The sequence below is a fragment of the Lissotriton helveticus genome, chromosome 1_2 (assembly GCF_964261635.1).
Source record: "Lissotriton helveticus chromosome 1_2, aLisHel1.1, whole genome shotgun sequence".
In the NCBI taxonomy this organism is placed as follows: domain Eukaryota; kingdom Metazoa; phylum Chordata; class Amphibia; order Caudata; family Salamandridae; genus Lissotriton; species Lissotriton helveticus.
Genome location: NC_136058.1, coordinates 285,724,114 through 285,737,928, shown reverse-complemented (window position 1 = coordinate 285,737,928; position 13,815 = coordinate 285,724,114). Strand labels below are relative to the sequence as shown.

Genomic DNA, 13,815 nt, shown 5'->3' with positions numbered 1-13,815 from the left:
TGAGGGGGCTACTGGAGGCGTTGAAAGAGTAGTAACCACTTGAAACAACTTTTTGGCGGAGTTTTGGGCAGACTCGATTTGAGATAGAAAAAACGCACTTTTATGAGAGATTATAGAACGCTAATAAATGTTCTTGAAAAATGATAGCCCTATGATACCCACGATGTACTTTCTGCCAAAAGTACACAAGACACTAATCAATCCTCCAGCTAGACCCATTATGTCAAGTTGCAATTCTCTATATGAGAATTTATCGGACTTTGTAGACTTCTTTTTGGCACCAATAGTCACGAACCTAACATCGTATATACAAGATACGGGAGACTTTTTAAGAATCCTTTCCAACACTGGCTGGCAGAAGAGTTTCTTTTTAGCTACAATCGATGTAGTTTCTTTATATACCTCTATCAATCATGAGGTGGGACTACAAGCCATTGGATACTTCCTAAAACAACGAAATATCCAACAACTGAAACACACTAGAATGCTTCTGGAGATGGGAGAGTTATGTCTTCGCAACAATGTCTTCATCTTCAATGGCCAGATCTACTCCCAGATGTGCGGAACCGCAATGGGAGTTTTGTTCTCTCCAAGCTACGCCAACCTCACCATGGGTTGGTGGGAAAAACTAGTAGCTTGGAGAGACGAGAATGAAGAATACACTGCCAAAACAGATTTGGCTGCGGTTCATAGACAACCTATTCATTATCTGGAGTGGCAGCCAGAGGGAATTTGTTGAATATATAAACATCTTGAATGGTATTGGCTCACAATTCACCTATAACATCAGCAATGAAGAAATCCAATTTTTGGATGCAACTGTGTACATTGCGAATGATGAATTGAAAACAAGTTTACAGGAAACCCACCCCAACAAACAGCATTTTGCATGGAACAAGTTTCCATCCGCCACAACTGAAGAAAAGTATCCCATATGGGGAATTTCTGCGTATGAGATGCAATTGCTCTGATTATGATCAAATGGAGAAAAACTTCCAGGAAACTGGAACCTGATTCCAGGAAAGAGGTTATCCAAGAAAGGATATCAAAATGGGAGAGGAGAGAGCAAGATCTGTACAAAGAGCTAAAACCTTGGAAAAAAAGGAGAAAAAAGTGGAAGACACTACAATTCGTGTGGTACTCACCTACAGCAAACGGCTATGAAATAATTAACATCTTAAGGAAACACTGGAACATCTTGAAGAAAGATTCGGACACAAAATTGGTGAAAAACCTGGCATCTCCAACTGAAAAGCACCCTCCCTAAGGGATAAATTGGTAAACAGCCATATGACATCAACAAAGACAGAAAACAAATTGGCTGCAGAATCAACAAACTCTATTCGTGCATTGCAATAAATGCAAAGCTTGTAAATGTGGAATACACATGAAAGGGGTGAAGGATTTCATGGGAAGAACTTTCAAAATTACAGAGAGAATCACCTGTAAATCAATGTATGTTGTGTATGTGATTGTATGCCACTGCTTGCTTTGGTATATAGGGAGTACTATTTGCACGTTGAAGAGAATATTGGAACATCTACGCGCCGTACAAAATTAAGATACAAATTATGCTATTGGGAAACATCTGAAGACTCATGAGGACAAAATGAAAAAAGACATCAAATATTTTGGCTTAACAACTGTACCCAAAAGTGAGGGAGGAGGTAACCGAACTTTGAAACTGCGCAGATTGGAATCGCCAATGATTATGAGGTTCAGGACTAAGATTCCATTCGGGATGAATGGGGACGGAGAATTGTGTAGTCATTTGTAAAGCATGAGAGGAAAAAATGAACTGATGTAAACATGAACTAAAGTAATAAAAAGAAAAAAGAAAAATTGGAATTCCGGGCAGGGTACAAAGAATTGACAATCATATTAAAAGAGCACTTGGTTCTAGAAATAAGGGTAGAAATGATAAACTGCCAATAAATTGGAAAGGGTGTACTGAGCACATACATACAAAGAGAACAATGTACTTAATATAAAGAATGCTGGCACCCCAGAAGAGTGATGGAAGTCAGTGGTTCCTGTTTGTCAATAAAGTTACATAACAGTGATGTGGCAGTAAAATAGTACCACCTTGAAACAAAAAAGAACAATAAATGATAAACATGGCTGATGAAGAAATCAGTTAAAAGCCTCGAGACTGGTAAATTTAAAAAGACTACATATTCCATAATGCCTCCTAAATGTCATGAATGGGATAACCTATAAAGTAAGAAAGTGATGATGGACTCACATACCGTGAGCAAGACCTATTGCAGGTTGAAACACGTTGGTGGTGATTAATTGCACAAAATAAATCTAGAAATAACGACTTTGTTGGAGTACGGTGTTTTCCTTATAGTAAGGAACCTTGGTGAAATAATTATTGCGAGGGCAAGCCTGTCCTCGACATCAGCACCCGCTATGCGAACTGCGCTCTTTGTGGCGGTTTGTTGCGTATCTATATATATATATATATATATATATATATATATATATATATATATATATATATATATATATATATATATATCTCACTCTCTCACTCTCTCTCTCACACACACACACACACGCTATTTGGGATAAGGCTTTTTATTAGATAAGCCTCCTTAGACCCAGCAAAGAGACTCGTTTCAGCGGGCACAGCTGCCTTCCTCAGATATAGATATATGTGTATATATATATGTATATACATCTTTGTAGCAAGATGTTATACAATTGATGAATAGGAGTGCCTATTTTGTCCAAGCTAAATTGTTTATACCAAGGAAGCATTGTTGTAAATCTTTACTTTGGGGGAAATGGGTTCTGAGAGTCCTTCTTCAGGATTTTATCAGGACAGTTCTTTCTCTGATTTTCTTTTTTGTCGTGAACAATGCAGACTATATGGCTTTTGTCTTGCTTTTGGCCCTATTTTGGTCATAGAGTTCCTTCCCCTTGGGGGATAGGGGATATATCTGATAACTGTCACATGGTTGGTTTTTTCCTCAAGGCCCGATTCCTTCAGGCCTGTAGCGTTGTTTACTATTTACATATATATTCTGTGACAGTGATTGTGGATTCTATTAAGAGCCAAGCTCATGTTCTGCTATTCCTACATGTTTGTGTTCAGTTGTTAGTTATGACTGGCTGTTTCCTTTTGAGAATTTGGTTGGGGTGGGATAGCATACCCGCCTCCAAGGTATTTAATTTAACCGCATGCGCGCTAGCGGTTTTCCCGCTGTGCGCTGCGTTTTTTTAAAACGCGTTACAGCTCGTCATCAGCGTACGACAGGCTCGGCATCAGCATCGAAAGGGTTAAAGGTTAAGGAACCTGTGGGTAGATGTATATATCAGCTGTAAATGTTACTTGCCTTGGGTAAAGTAGTATCTGGTAGAGACACAGTCTAGTAGCAAATTCATTAACTCCCTGCCATTCTTTCCACTCTGCGAACGAGCTAGGAGGTAAGGGTTCTACCCTTTTTCAGTACTGGATTTATTTACCGGTGATCACTATCTCAACTTATGTTGAGACTCAACAAGCCACTTGGCCTGGCCACGTAGATTTTATTTAGAAGTTGCCTTACTGTTCATTTCCAAATGGATGTTGTTGGTAGGGTGGGAGGTGTTTTTCTCTTTCACACTGGATTAGACTCCAGTGGACAGTAATAATTAGTCCTTTCTTTGAAAGTCTTTGTTTGGTATCATCATACTTTGGATTGACAATTTCAATATGTCACGTAATGATGTGATTCCACAAACAGCTGAGTGTTGTTTTTATAGGTTTTGCTTGCTATTACCAAGCTATTCATTACCATTGATGAATGGTCTACAGAGTGTAATGGTTTTTTCCCTTGCATGAGATATTTACTAGCTTTGTAAGAAGCCCTGTGCTTCGTTGATTCTTTTGGGGTTTTCTTTAAATTCCATTTCTGGTATTAACATACCATTTGATTCTTCTTTATTAATGTTTCAAAGATTTTAGATCTTTTTGGCACACTGTTTCCCCAACCAGTTTCTATACTGGCTCTGCGTTCTGGCGCGGACGTTTTCACAGAAGAAACTAACGTCCGTGCGCTGGAGGGGACTTATGACTCTGTCCCCCAGCACACAGAGGTACTGCTGAAAAATTCTGGATCCAGACTGGCGCCTGGGGAGCACTCAAAAGTTAATGAATCTGCGGCTTGACTTTGTCTCTACCAGATATTACGTTGCCAAAGGTAAGTAACTTTTACTTTTGGTAAACAAAGATTTGATTATGCACCAGACATGGGTAGAAATGTTAAACAGATAGCAATGTAAAAACGTGTGCTGGATATAGTGATGCACGTACGAAAGTTCTCGCTTTTTTTTTAGTCCCCCTTTCCCTTTTTCTTTCACGGTTAGAACTGTTCAGAGATTTGCTCTGCAAAGGATTGTGATATATTTTTTAACATGCTGTTGAAATTGTAGGACACATCAATAAATATATATTATGTAACAAAACGTATTTTGGTAATCTCAAAGCCATAGTATGTCCACAGTTGAATTCTTTCCTGTTATAGTTATATGTCCTTCTGTGAACTTTGCCATATAACCGTTATTTTCTTCCACAGAAAGCGTGAATGCCTTGCGCCTAGCTATGCAGTTGGAGGAACAGGCCAGCAAACAAATCACCAAGAGGAGGCAACAATAACTCATAATAAAGGATTCATCATAGACTTTGCTTCCTATCTGTTTTTTTCAACTGCCCAGAAGTTCAGTTCTTGAGACCTTTTTGTCTGTAATGTCCTGTACATTTTTTTGTTCCTATTTTTTCATGTTACCTACAACAAGGTATTTTTAAAAGTATTTAATAAAACAAAATAAAGCCTAAATGGAGGACCCTGAAGAACATTTCAGCATGTGACATCTTAATTTGCACAGCAGGCCAGATTTGGGTATTTGAAGAAGCTTTGGTTCCTCTACTTCATTTCAACTATTTCTAAAGGATACATTCATTCATCAGTTCTTGGAGTGCAGCATTGCAGCCTGTCATCTGTGGTTTACTGTATATGGGAAAGCAGTGGACATTTTAGTATCTATTTAAGGTTGTCTTATTTGGAGCTTGTGCACAACTTTGAAAAAGGAATCTTTTTTATTCCCAAGCCTATCATTAACGGCTCAATAGTTCTTGAATGTTTCTCAACTGGTCATTTCTTCAGCCTCAAAAAGTAAATCTGTGACTTACATGCTTACCCCCAGAGCTCCGCATATCTTTCCAGTCCAGCACAGTCGGTCTAAATTGTTAGTAGTTGAAAACATTTATCTGGTGTATTCCTTGAAGGGTCTCTATAATAGAGTACAGTGTGTACAATATTTCAAGGTGGTAAGTGCAAACCTCAAAGTCTGATTGTGGCCTGAGGCTGAGCAACGAGGAAGGACCAGGACAGTTGAGTGACACCCTAGAACCGATGCCATTGTTAGATGCATGGAGGAGCTTACCAGCCTCCCCTTGCTCCCACAACACCAACAAAGGTTATATTTCTTCTTACCTGGATAGTCATTGTGGGGGAGGGAATTTGCTGTGGTGACTCAAGAACTAAATGAATATGTAAGCCTAACAGCTATCTCCCAGTTGAAAGGGTTCCTTCAGAGTAGAGTATGTCTGGTGAAAGTTACTGTGCATGAAGAAATGGTAGATTTTTTAATTAATTGTGGTGTGACTGTTAAGATACACCAGTTTATAGCGACAAAATGTAAAAAAAAAAAAAATCTGTATGACCGCTTTTTAAATGGTGGACGAAAGTAATGCCTAATTTTGTAGCAATCAAGAAAGTGCTAACTTAAAACAAGAATAGCAAGCCCTCTTTATATATGTTTAGCACTGTGGATTGTGCTAGACTAAATTGGCATTCATTTCAGAGGCACCATCTTTGTGACTGAATCAATAACCTGTCCTACATATTGGGTATATAAATTCATGCTGTAGCACATCATGATTTTATTTTAAATACACATCTGTAAGGTTTGAAAGTGAGCCTTAGAATTGTCTGCCATTACTTTTTTGGTGGTACAGTTTGTATTTTTGTATTAAGCACTGTCTGAATTTGGTTTTCCTATGTGAGAACTTTCCTTGTTTGACTCAATAAATGTATTTCCAACGTATAATTGTCTCTTTGAAATGTGTGTAGGTTTTTTTTTTAGTACTTCTGATTGAGACTTCTAACCGCAGATTACTCACCTTGGAAAATTACCCAGACGTCAAACTGGACCCAGTAAATCTTACAGTACCTCTGACGTCGCTTGGCTCAACGTCGGCGTTTAAAGTATTGAGGTTCCTTCATAGGTGCCACACTGGTACACTGACATCAATTCCTTTCATTCTGAGCCAACAGCGTGGATCCGAAGAGCTACCCCGGTCATTAATTTTTGCCAACTTTTGGGGTACGGGGTGAGAACCCTTGCATGCAACAACCACAATCCGTGTCTGTGTTTACACCAAAATTGTATAAACTAACCTGTGCTTAACCCACTGGTAGCTTGGCACAAACGCAGACTGGCTGAACTTAGAGGTAATGGGTAAGGTATTTAAGCAGCTTACAAACAGTAATAAAGTAAAAATACAGCACTAGAAAAATCCAACACCGATGTAGAAACAGAGTAAACTTTAATAAATAATTTGACACCAATATGACAAAAACCGAATCAGTAGAACCAGCGTTAAGAATTTTTTTACGTTTTTAGTGTAAACTAGCACTTAAAAGATCAAAGTGACAATAGCAGGCATCCAGTCTTTAATGGCCGGGACAAAGTCGAAAGGTATGGCTGTCTGCTAGAGCAAGGTTCAGATACAAGAAGTGGATTGTGTCTGGTCTTGCAGACAATTATAAAAAATATTTAAACCTAAATCTGAAGGTAAGCCTAGTATGCCAAACAAATAGGCCATATGAATCAAAGCATTTAGAAATGAGCAGAAAAATATTATAACCCTCAACTCACCTGGGTCCCTCCCAAACCCCCCTCAGTAAGCCTTTTTTTTTGTGAATCCAAGACAGAAAAGCAGGAGCTCCCCAGCGGTTCTAACTATCCATTCTAAGCTAGGCAATGTTGTGGGTGGAGGGGGCTCTGTAGTCTTAGGAGGCATAAGTACTTGTGGCATGTAAGTTCCCGTAGTTAAGTGCACAGCAAAGAGAAATGGTTATCAGAGGTCTGGAAAGGTGGGGCGGTCTCCTTGTATTGAAAGGGATACTTAATACCCAGTACATGCCACATTCTGTGTAACCACCCCTGAAAAGTAGGGATCCGGTCTGTGCCCCAGTGAGCTAGTATGTTTTGCAAGGCCACACTCGGGCTATGCCCATTTGTCTACCCTTATGCAATTTGAGTGGGAATGTAAGCATGTTGGGTAGGCCCAGGACGACATGTGTTGGAAAGCTGGGTAGCTGTGTGTCAAAGTGCTAGTCTGTCATCTAGGACACGTCCCCAATAGGATGTAAGGGTGGGACAATCCCGTTAATGTGTCAAAACACCCGCCGTTTTTCCAATAGTCAGGTTTTCAGGCTGGATTGCTTCTGTGCAATCAAGGGGGTGTGAGGTACCAGTAGGTAGCGATCTTGCTCACTGTATCTGAAAGAGACACGTTAGTGATAGATTCCTTACATTAGAATATCCCCAGGCTTCAGACTGGATCTGGAAAGTTTTTTCTTAGCAGTACCTCTGCGCGCCAGTAGGTGATGTCCTGTGGCTCCGCGTCCGTCGCTGGCGTCGTAGGCGCCGAGATGACATCACGGAGTGTACTTAGGCGCCACCCATGCGCACTGACGTCAGTTCTTTCTTTTTTTGCGCCGAAAGCGCAACTCCGGATTGAGCACGTACCTCGGTCATTGTTTGGCCACTTTCTGAGACTTTTTTTTGTCTCCTCAATTGTCTCCTGGTGCACGTAGGGATGCCCGGCTTCAAGTCTTGTGGGTCGTGCTGCCGTAATATGTCGGTGGCGGACCCCCATGATGTCTGCCACTACTGCCTAGAGACAGACCATGACTCCAGGGATTGTCGGGACTGTCGAGCCATGGCCCCGAAGGCCTTGCGAGAGCGGCGCCGGAAGTTGCTGGAGGACCGGCACTCCTCTCACAACTGCTCGAGGTCTATAGGCCATTCGCAGGACTACTTCCGGGACCGGAACAGTCGCTCTTCGGACTCGGTCTTCGCCTTCAGACTCCGCTAAGCGACACCATAAGAAGTCGAAGAAGCATGCTCGCTCTCAGACATCCCCCCCGACACTCCTCGGAGGCGGACAAAGGGGACAGCGGCTCTGACCCTGCAGCTCCCCCAAAATCTGTGAGTTCCACGGTCTAACCACCATACCCGGGTCCGTCGTCGACTCCCGAGCAGATGCAAGAATTTCTTGCTGCCATGGACCGCCTTTTTAGGCCTCAGGCTCCTGCCTGCGGGCCCCGCAGGCCCGTGTCCAGATCCTGTTGGCCCGGCGGCACTGCCCCTGGCGCCGGGCCCGGAACCAAGGGATCCAGTGCCCTTGACTCCGGCCACTGGCCCACAAGGTGCAGCGCTTCTGGCTCCGGTCCCCTGCGCAGCCCCTGGCTCCGCCACAGGCTCTGCACTGGGTGCTGTTTATGCCGCCCCTGCCCTGGTTCCCGGACCATTTTGTTCCGGCCTGGGACCCGCATTGGGATGCGGCGCCAGCGCGTCCCTGGCTGGTGCAGTTACCGGTGCCGCTGACACCCTCTCCGGCTCCGGTCCTGCCGCCGTGGCCTGCTCCTTCTACCCCGGAGGCAGACGTGGACTGGGACGGCTCTGAGGACCCCTTGCGCTGCAATGTGACTCTGAGCAGGATTGGGTGGATGACCTTGAAGATACACTTGAGTGGCGTCTGACCCAGGATTTGCCTCTCCTCCTACACTATGGTTTTACGTCTGGCTGTGGAGGCTCTTCATCTCGACCTCCCTACGGTGGCCCTTAAAAACAACCTCCTTACGGATGTGCTCCAAACGGCGTCTACGTCGTCGGAGCCCCTGCTCCTTTTCAATGAGGCCCTCACCGAAGTCCTCTTGGGCACTTGGTTGCGGCCGTCCTCGGGAGAGCCGTAGGATAAGAATGTCGCTAGGCGTCATCGCCCAGCGCCTGGTGATCCTGCCTCTTGACCACTCACCCCATGCCTGAGAGCCTGGTCATTCAGGCCTTGACTTCGCAGAGTGCTTTTCCCACGGCTCCGCCAGATAAGGACTCTAAGAGGCTGGACCAATATGGCAAGAGGTTGTTCTCAGCCAGCTTGGGGTTGCGGTCAGTTAACACTGCCTGCTTGTTGGGCCGCAACTCTCACCCGGTATGTGCGTCGGTAGCCTAGGTCTTGCCTCAGTGTTCTGAAGAGGTCCAGGCTGTCCTTTCCAGAGCGGTTGCAGAGGGCAAGGATGCAGCGAAGTTTGCCATCAGGTGTGGTCTGGACACCGCTGATTCGTTGGGCAGGGCGATTTCCACGACTGTGGCGTTGCGGCACCATGCCTGGTTGCTATCTAACGGGTTTTCTCCCGATGTCCAGAGCTCGCTAATGCGTATGATGGCTCCCGCCTCTTTGGTGACGAGGCTGACAATGCCCTGAAGCGCTTTAAAGACTCGCGGGCCATGGCCAAGTCTTTGGGTCTTTCCACGAAGCTCCCTGCCATGTCTGGGTTTCATTCCTTTCGTGGCCAGGGTAAGACCACCCAAGCACGCTCCTCCACTAAGCCTGTGCAGAACCAGCCCCAGCGTGGCCGCAGACGTGGCTTCTGCAGGGGTGGGTCTGGTAACCAGCGAGCAGGTCAGTCCACCTCCACCACGGCTTCTTATACCTCTAAGCCTTCCTAATCCGAGCTTCAAGGAGCACCCTACGCAGGTGGGTGGCAGGGTCCGCCACCACCTCCACCACTGGCACGAAATTACCTCGAACAAGTGGGTGCTGCAGATAATCTGCCACAGTTACTCGCTCGCCTTTCTGTCCTCCCCTCCGTCCATGCCACCTCGGTACCACCGCATGCTGAGGGATCATTTGGCTCTTCTCCGTCAGTAAGTCACGGCCCTCTTGGCCAAGGGGGCCATTGAGCACGTTCCCGGTCAGGAAGTAGGGAGTGGTTGTTAGTCCCACTACTTCCTGGTCCTCAAGAAGGACAAGGGGGCGCCTGCACCCAATCTTGGATCTTCGGGACGTAAATCGCTTCCTCCAGAAGGAGAAGTTCAAGATGCTAACTCTGGCTCAGGTCCTGGCTGCCCTGGAGACTGGATAGTGGCGTTGGACTTGCAGGACGCCCATTTTCACATCCCCGTCCTGCTGGCCGACGGCGCTACCTGCGGTTCACGGTAGGTCAGGAGCATTTTCAGTTTACTGTGCTCTCCTTCGGCCTTACCAGTGCACCTGGAGTGTTCACGAAGGTGATGGCGGTGGTCGCAGCTCATCTGCGCAGGTCGGGGTGTCGGTCTTCCCCTACCTTGACGACTGGCTGTTGAAGGCGGGCTCGCCCCAGGCAGTCACCCACCTCCAGAATACGGTCGACCGCCTGTATTTGCTGGGGTTCTCTATCAACGTGCCGAAGCCTCACCTGAGTCCCTCTCAGAAGCTCCCCTTCATCGGAGCAGTTCTGGATTCGACACGGTTTCAGTTTTATACTCCCGAGCAGCGAGTCCGGGATATTCAGGCTTTGATTTCTTTCAGCCTCTATCCCAGGTTTGTCAGGATGACCTTCCGGCTTCTGGGCCTGATGGCCTCCTACATTCTGCTGGTGACACATGCAAGGTGGCATATGCTAGCTCTGCAGTGGGACCTGAAGTTCCAGTGGACACAGCATCAGGGCAGCCTGTCCGATCACGTCCAAATCTTGGAGGGCGCTACACGACCGTTGCAGTGGTGGCTCACAAATCGCGATTGGGTCAGTGGCAGATCCCTCTCCTTTCCCCAACCAGAGCACACAGCGTTCCTCCTGGGATGGGGAGGCCACATGGGAGAGGCGGAGATCAGAGGCCTTCTGGAGCAGTGGGCGATCCGGCTTGCACTGAAGGCATTCCTTCCCTCTGTCCGGGGAATTGTGGTGCAGGTGTTCACGTACAACACCACCATGTGGTATTGCAACAAACAAGGCTGGGTGGGATCCTGGACTCTGTTGGACTTGGCCCTTCTGGCAGGTTCACCCCTGAACATTTTGCTTTTTATATGTGACCTGGGGATGGTGATTTTTGGTTTCTGCGCACTTTCACTGTGTCCCAGTGGAAAGTGTGTACGTACTCTGAGTGCGTGTGGTGAGATAGGCCTGCCCTCCCATAGGAATGCATGGGGAATGTATGTGTCCCTGGTAGTTCCTGATGCGTGGGGTGTGCAGGCCCGAGTTTGGTATGTGCGAACTCGTGAGATTGAATGCTGCGCAATGATGTGTGTGGCGTGAATGTGTCTAGTGTGGAAGTACCACTTCTAGACATGGGTGTGCGTGTGTAGTGAGTGTGCTGACGTGTGATTGGCTGGAGCTGGCTGGTGAGCCTGGCTCCAGGAGTCTGGATGGGTCTGCCCCGGTGGTGAGTGGTGAGATTAGCATGCTGATGTGAGGGAGGGGTGCACCTTGGACCTGAATAGGGCTGGGCTTTCCCCACACAATGCCCGCCCCGCCCCGCCCCCTGTGGTGTGTCTAATGTCCCTAGCCTGGCCAGTGAAAGGAAAGGGTGGTTGAGCACATCACAGTGCTCCAAAACCAGCTGCGACTGGTTTTTCCCCCACCCTGCACCCTGAGACAAAGGAATTCACTGTATAAAAAGGGGCTGTGTCCCCTTACAAAATTATCTTGTTTCTGATTGGAATCAACCAGGGGCGTGCTGCTGCTGGGGCCCAGGGGAAGGCTTGCCTCCCTGGGCCCTGCCCAGCCCCTGGATGCCTGGAGGACCCCTCAACTTCCTGAACCCTGACCGAGGGGGCCTTGCTGATGGTAGGACCCAGGAGGGACCGCCATGGGGGCTGTCTCTTTGCTGGAGTGCCCTATGTGCTGCCCCTGGGCCCTGCATTACCTTCCTGACTTCCAGGACCTTTTTGCTGTATCTTGGCCCTTGCCCCAGGGCTTTGGCTGCCCCTAGCGCCCTGTGAGCGCTGTTCTTTGTTTCCTGTCCCCCAGCGAGGGCGAGCTGGGGGCTGAGCAGCGCGATGCTGCCCTCTGCCCTTTTCTCCGAGGGATTCCCCAGCGTGGGGGATCTCCCCCCGCCCCTCTTCCCCCCCCCCCCGCTCCCTTGGCTCATTTTTGGCGTGAGTGCCCACCTCGCTTATTTGCCATTATTTTGTCCCCTGGCAGGTGCCCACCCCGCCAGGGACCTTGCCGCTATTTCCTTTATTTGCCTAACGGTAGCGCATACCCCGCTGTAAGGGTTAATTCGAGGGTGCCCACCCGTCATCTGCCCGGGGAATATCACCGCCGCGGCCCCGCGCTGGGATTGGCCCAGCCGGCCGAGCCTCCCGCCGGGTCATCGGGAGAGGAGCCGAAGAAGCAGGAAGCGGCAAGAGCCTACTCCGCGCTCCTGCCCTGCCGAAGATCACCGTCACCTATCCCCCCTCCTGCCCCCCTTCCCCCCCCCCCTGGGCTCCCAAGAGCGAGGGAGAGGCCGCGACACCAGAGTCACGAGGAGCGGGAGCTCTCCAGACAGCCGCCGCGAGACCCGGTGAGTACTTTGAAGGAGAGGGGGGACGTCGAGGCACATTGCCGGTGCCTGGCCCTCCCCGCCAGCGCGAGGTCCGTAGTGTTGGGAGGCCCGTGGGGCCTCACTTGAGTTAGAGTCCCCCAGGGAGGGACTCCACGGACCAGCCGTATTTGTTAAAGAGCCCAAAGAGGCTCCGGGGGCATTGCTTTGTTTTGGAGCCCACGAGAGGCTCAACCCGGCCTATTTGGTTTACGAGCCTGGGAGGCTGTTGGTGGCCATTTGTTCTCGAGTCCCCCGAGAGGGACTCCAACGTAGAAGGGGGCATTGTTCTAGCATAGTATAGCGGCCCCGGAAGGCAGTGGCCGCTCCCACTTGCCCCTCAGTTTATTCCCGAGCCCACGAGGCTCATAAGGACACGAGTGTCTTGGCCAGAGCCTGCGAGGCTCCACCGAGTTGGCCCCATCATCTCTACAGCTGCCCAGCACTTAGTGGGCAGCTGCTCCATGTAGGCCCCTGACATTGCGACACAGGGCGTCCTAGCCCCAGGGAGGCCAGTTGGCCTGGGGACAGTTTGAGTTCATGCTAATGTGATTTCTGCACAATTGTTCTTTCCTATACCGCTGAATGTGTTTTCATACATCATGTGTTTCTCCTGCACCTCTGAATGTTTTAGACATCATGTGTCTTTCCTGCACCTCTGAATGTTTTATACATCATGTGTTTCTCCTACACCTCTGAATGTTTTATGCATCATGTATTTCCTTCCCTACACCTCTGAATGTTGTGATGCATCATGTGTAATGTTCTTATGCTTATACCCCTAAATGTATTGTGATACTTAGGTGGTTGTTCTTCCTAGTACAGGTGTTGCTAGTGAGTTCATGGTTCCCTGAGTAATATTCTCCTAAGGTGGTTAGGGTTGCGTAGGTGGTACTTACCTGTTACCAGGAGTTACTGGTTGTGTGCTCTGTTTCATTTTTGTCCTACAGTGATTATTATTCTAAACCTAAAAGTGCATATTCCTGACAGTAGTCCATGCGGCCCTGTCCTGTACATATCCCCTGTAAATTCTGCCCGTGCCTCTGGCTATTTTTATACATAACCTTGTTTGGAGTTTCCTTTGTGGCGGGCCTTGGGTGTTGTTGCTGGGTGCGCGCGCAAACACTTAACTCACATTGCCTCCGAGTTTAGCCTTACTGCTCGTGTCACGTTACCAAGGGGGTGAGCAGG

At 47.7% G+C, this 13,815-nt stretch overlaps 1 protein-coding gene across 2 annotated transcripts in view; it reads left to right on the top strand.

Annotated features, from left to right (window-relative positions):
* KIF2C (kinesin family member 2C) overlaps nt 1-6,094 on the top strand; it is a 1,469,089-nt gene extending 1,462,995 nt beyond the window's left edge. For both annotated transcript variants that reach the window (XM_078671750.1, XM_078671748.1), the window contains one exon: nt 4,566-6,094. In XM_078671750.1, the coding sequence (XP_078527876.1) occupies nt 4,566-4,645 (80 nt within the window). In that variant the 3' untranslated portion in view covers nt 4,646-6,094. The remainder of the gene's footprint in view (nt 1-4,565) is intronic.
* The last annotated feature ends 7,721 nt before the right edge of the window (nt 6,095-13,815 follow it).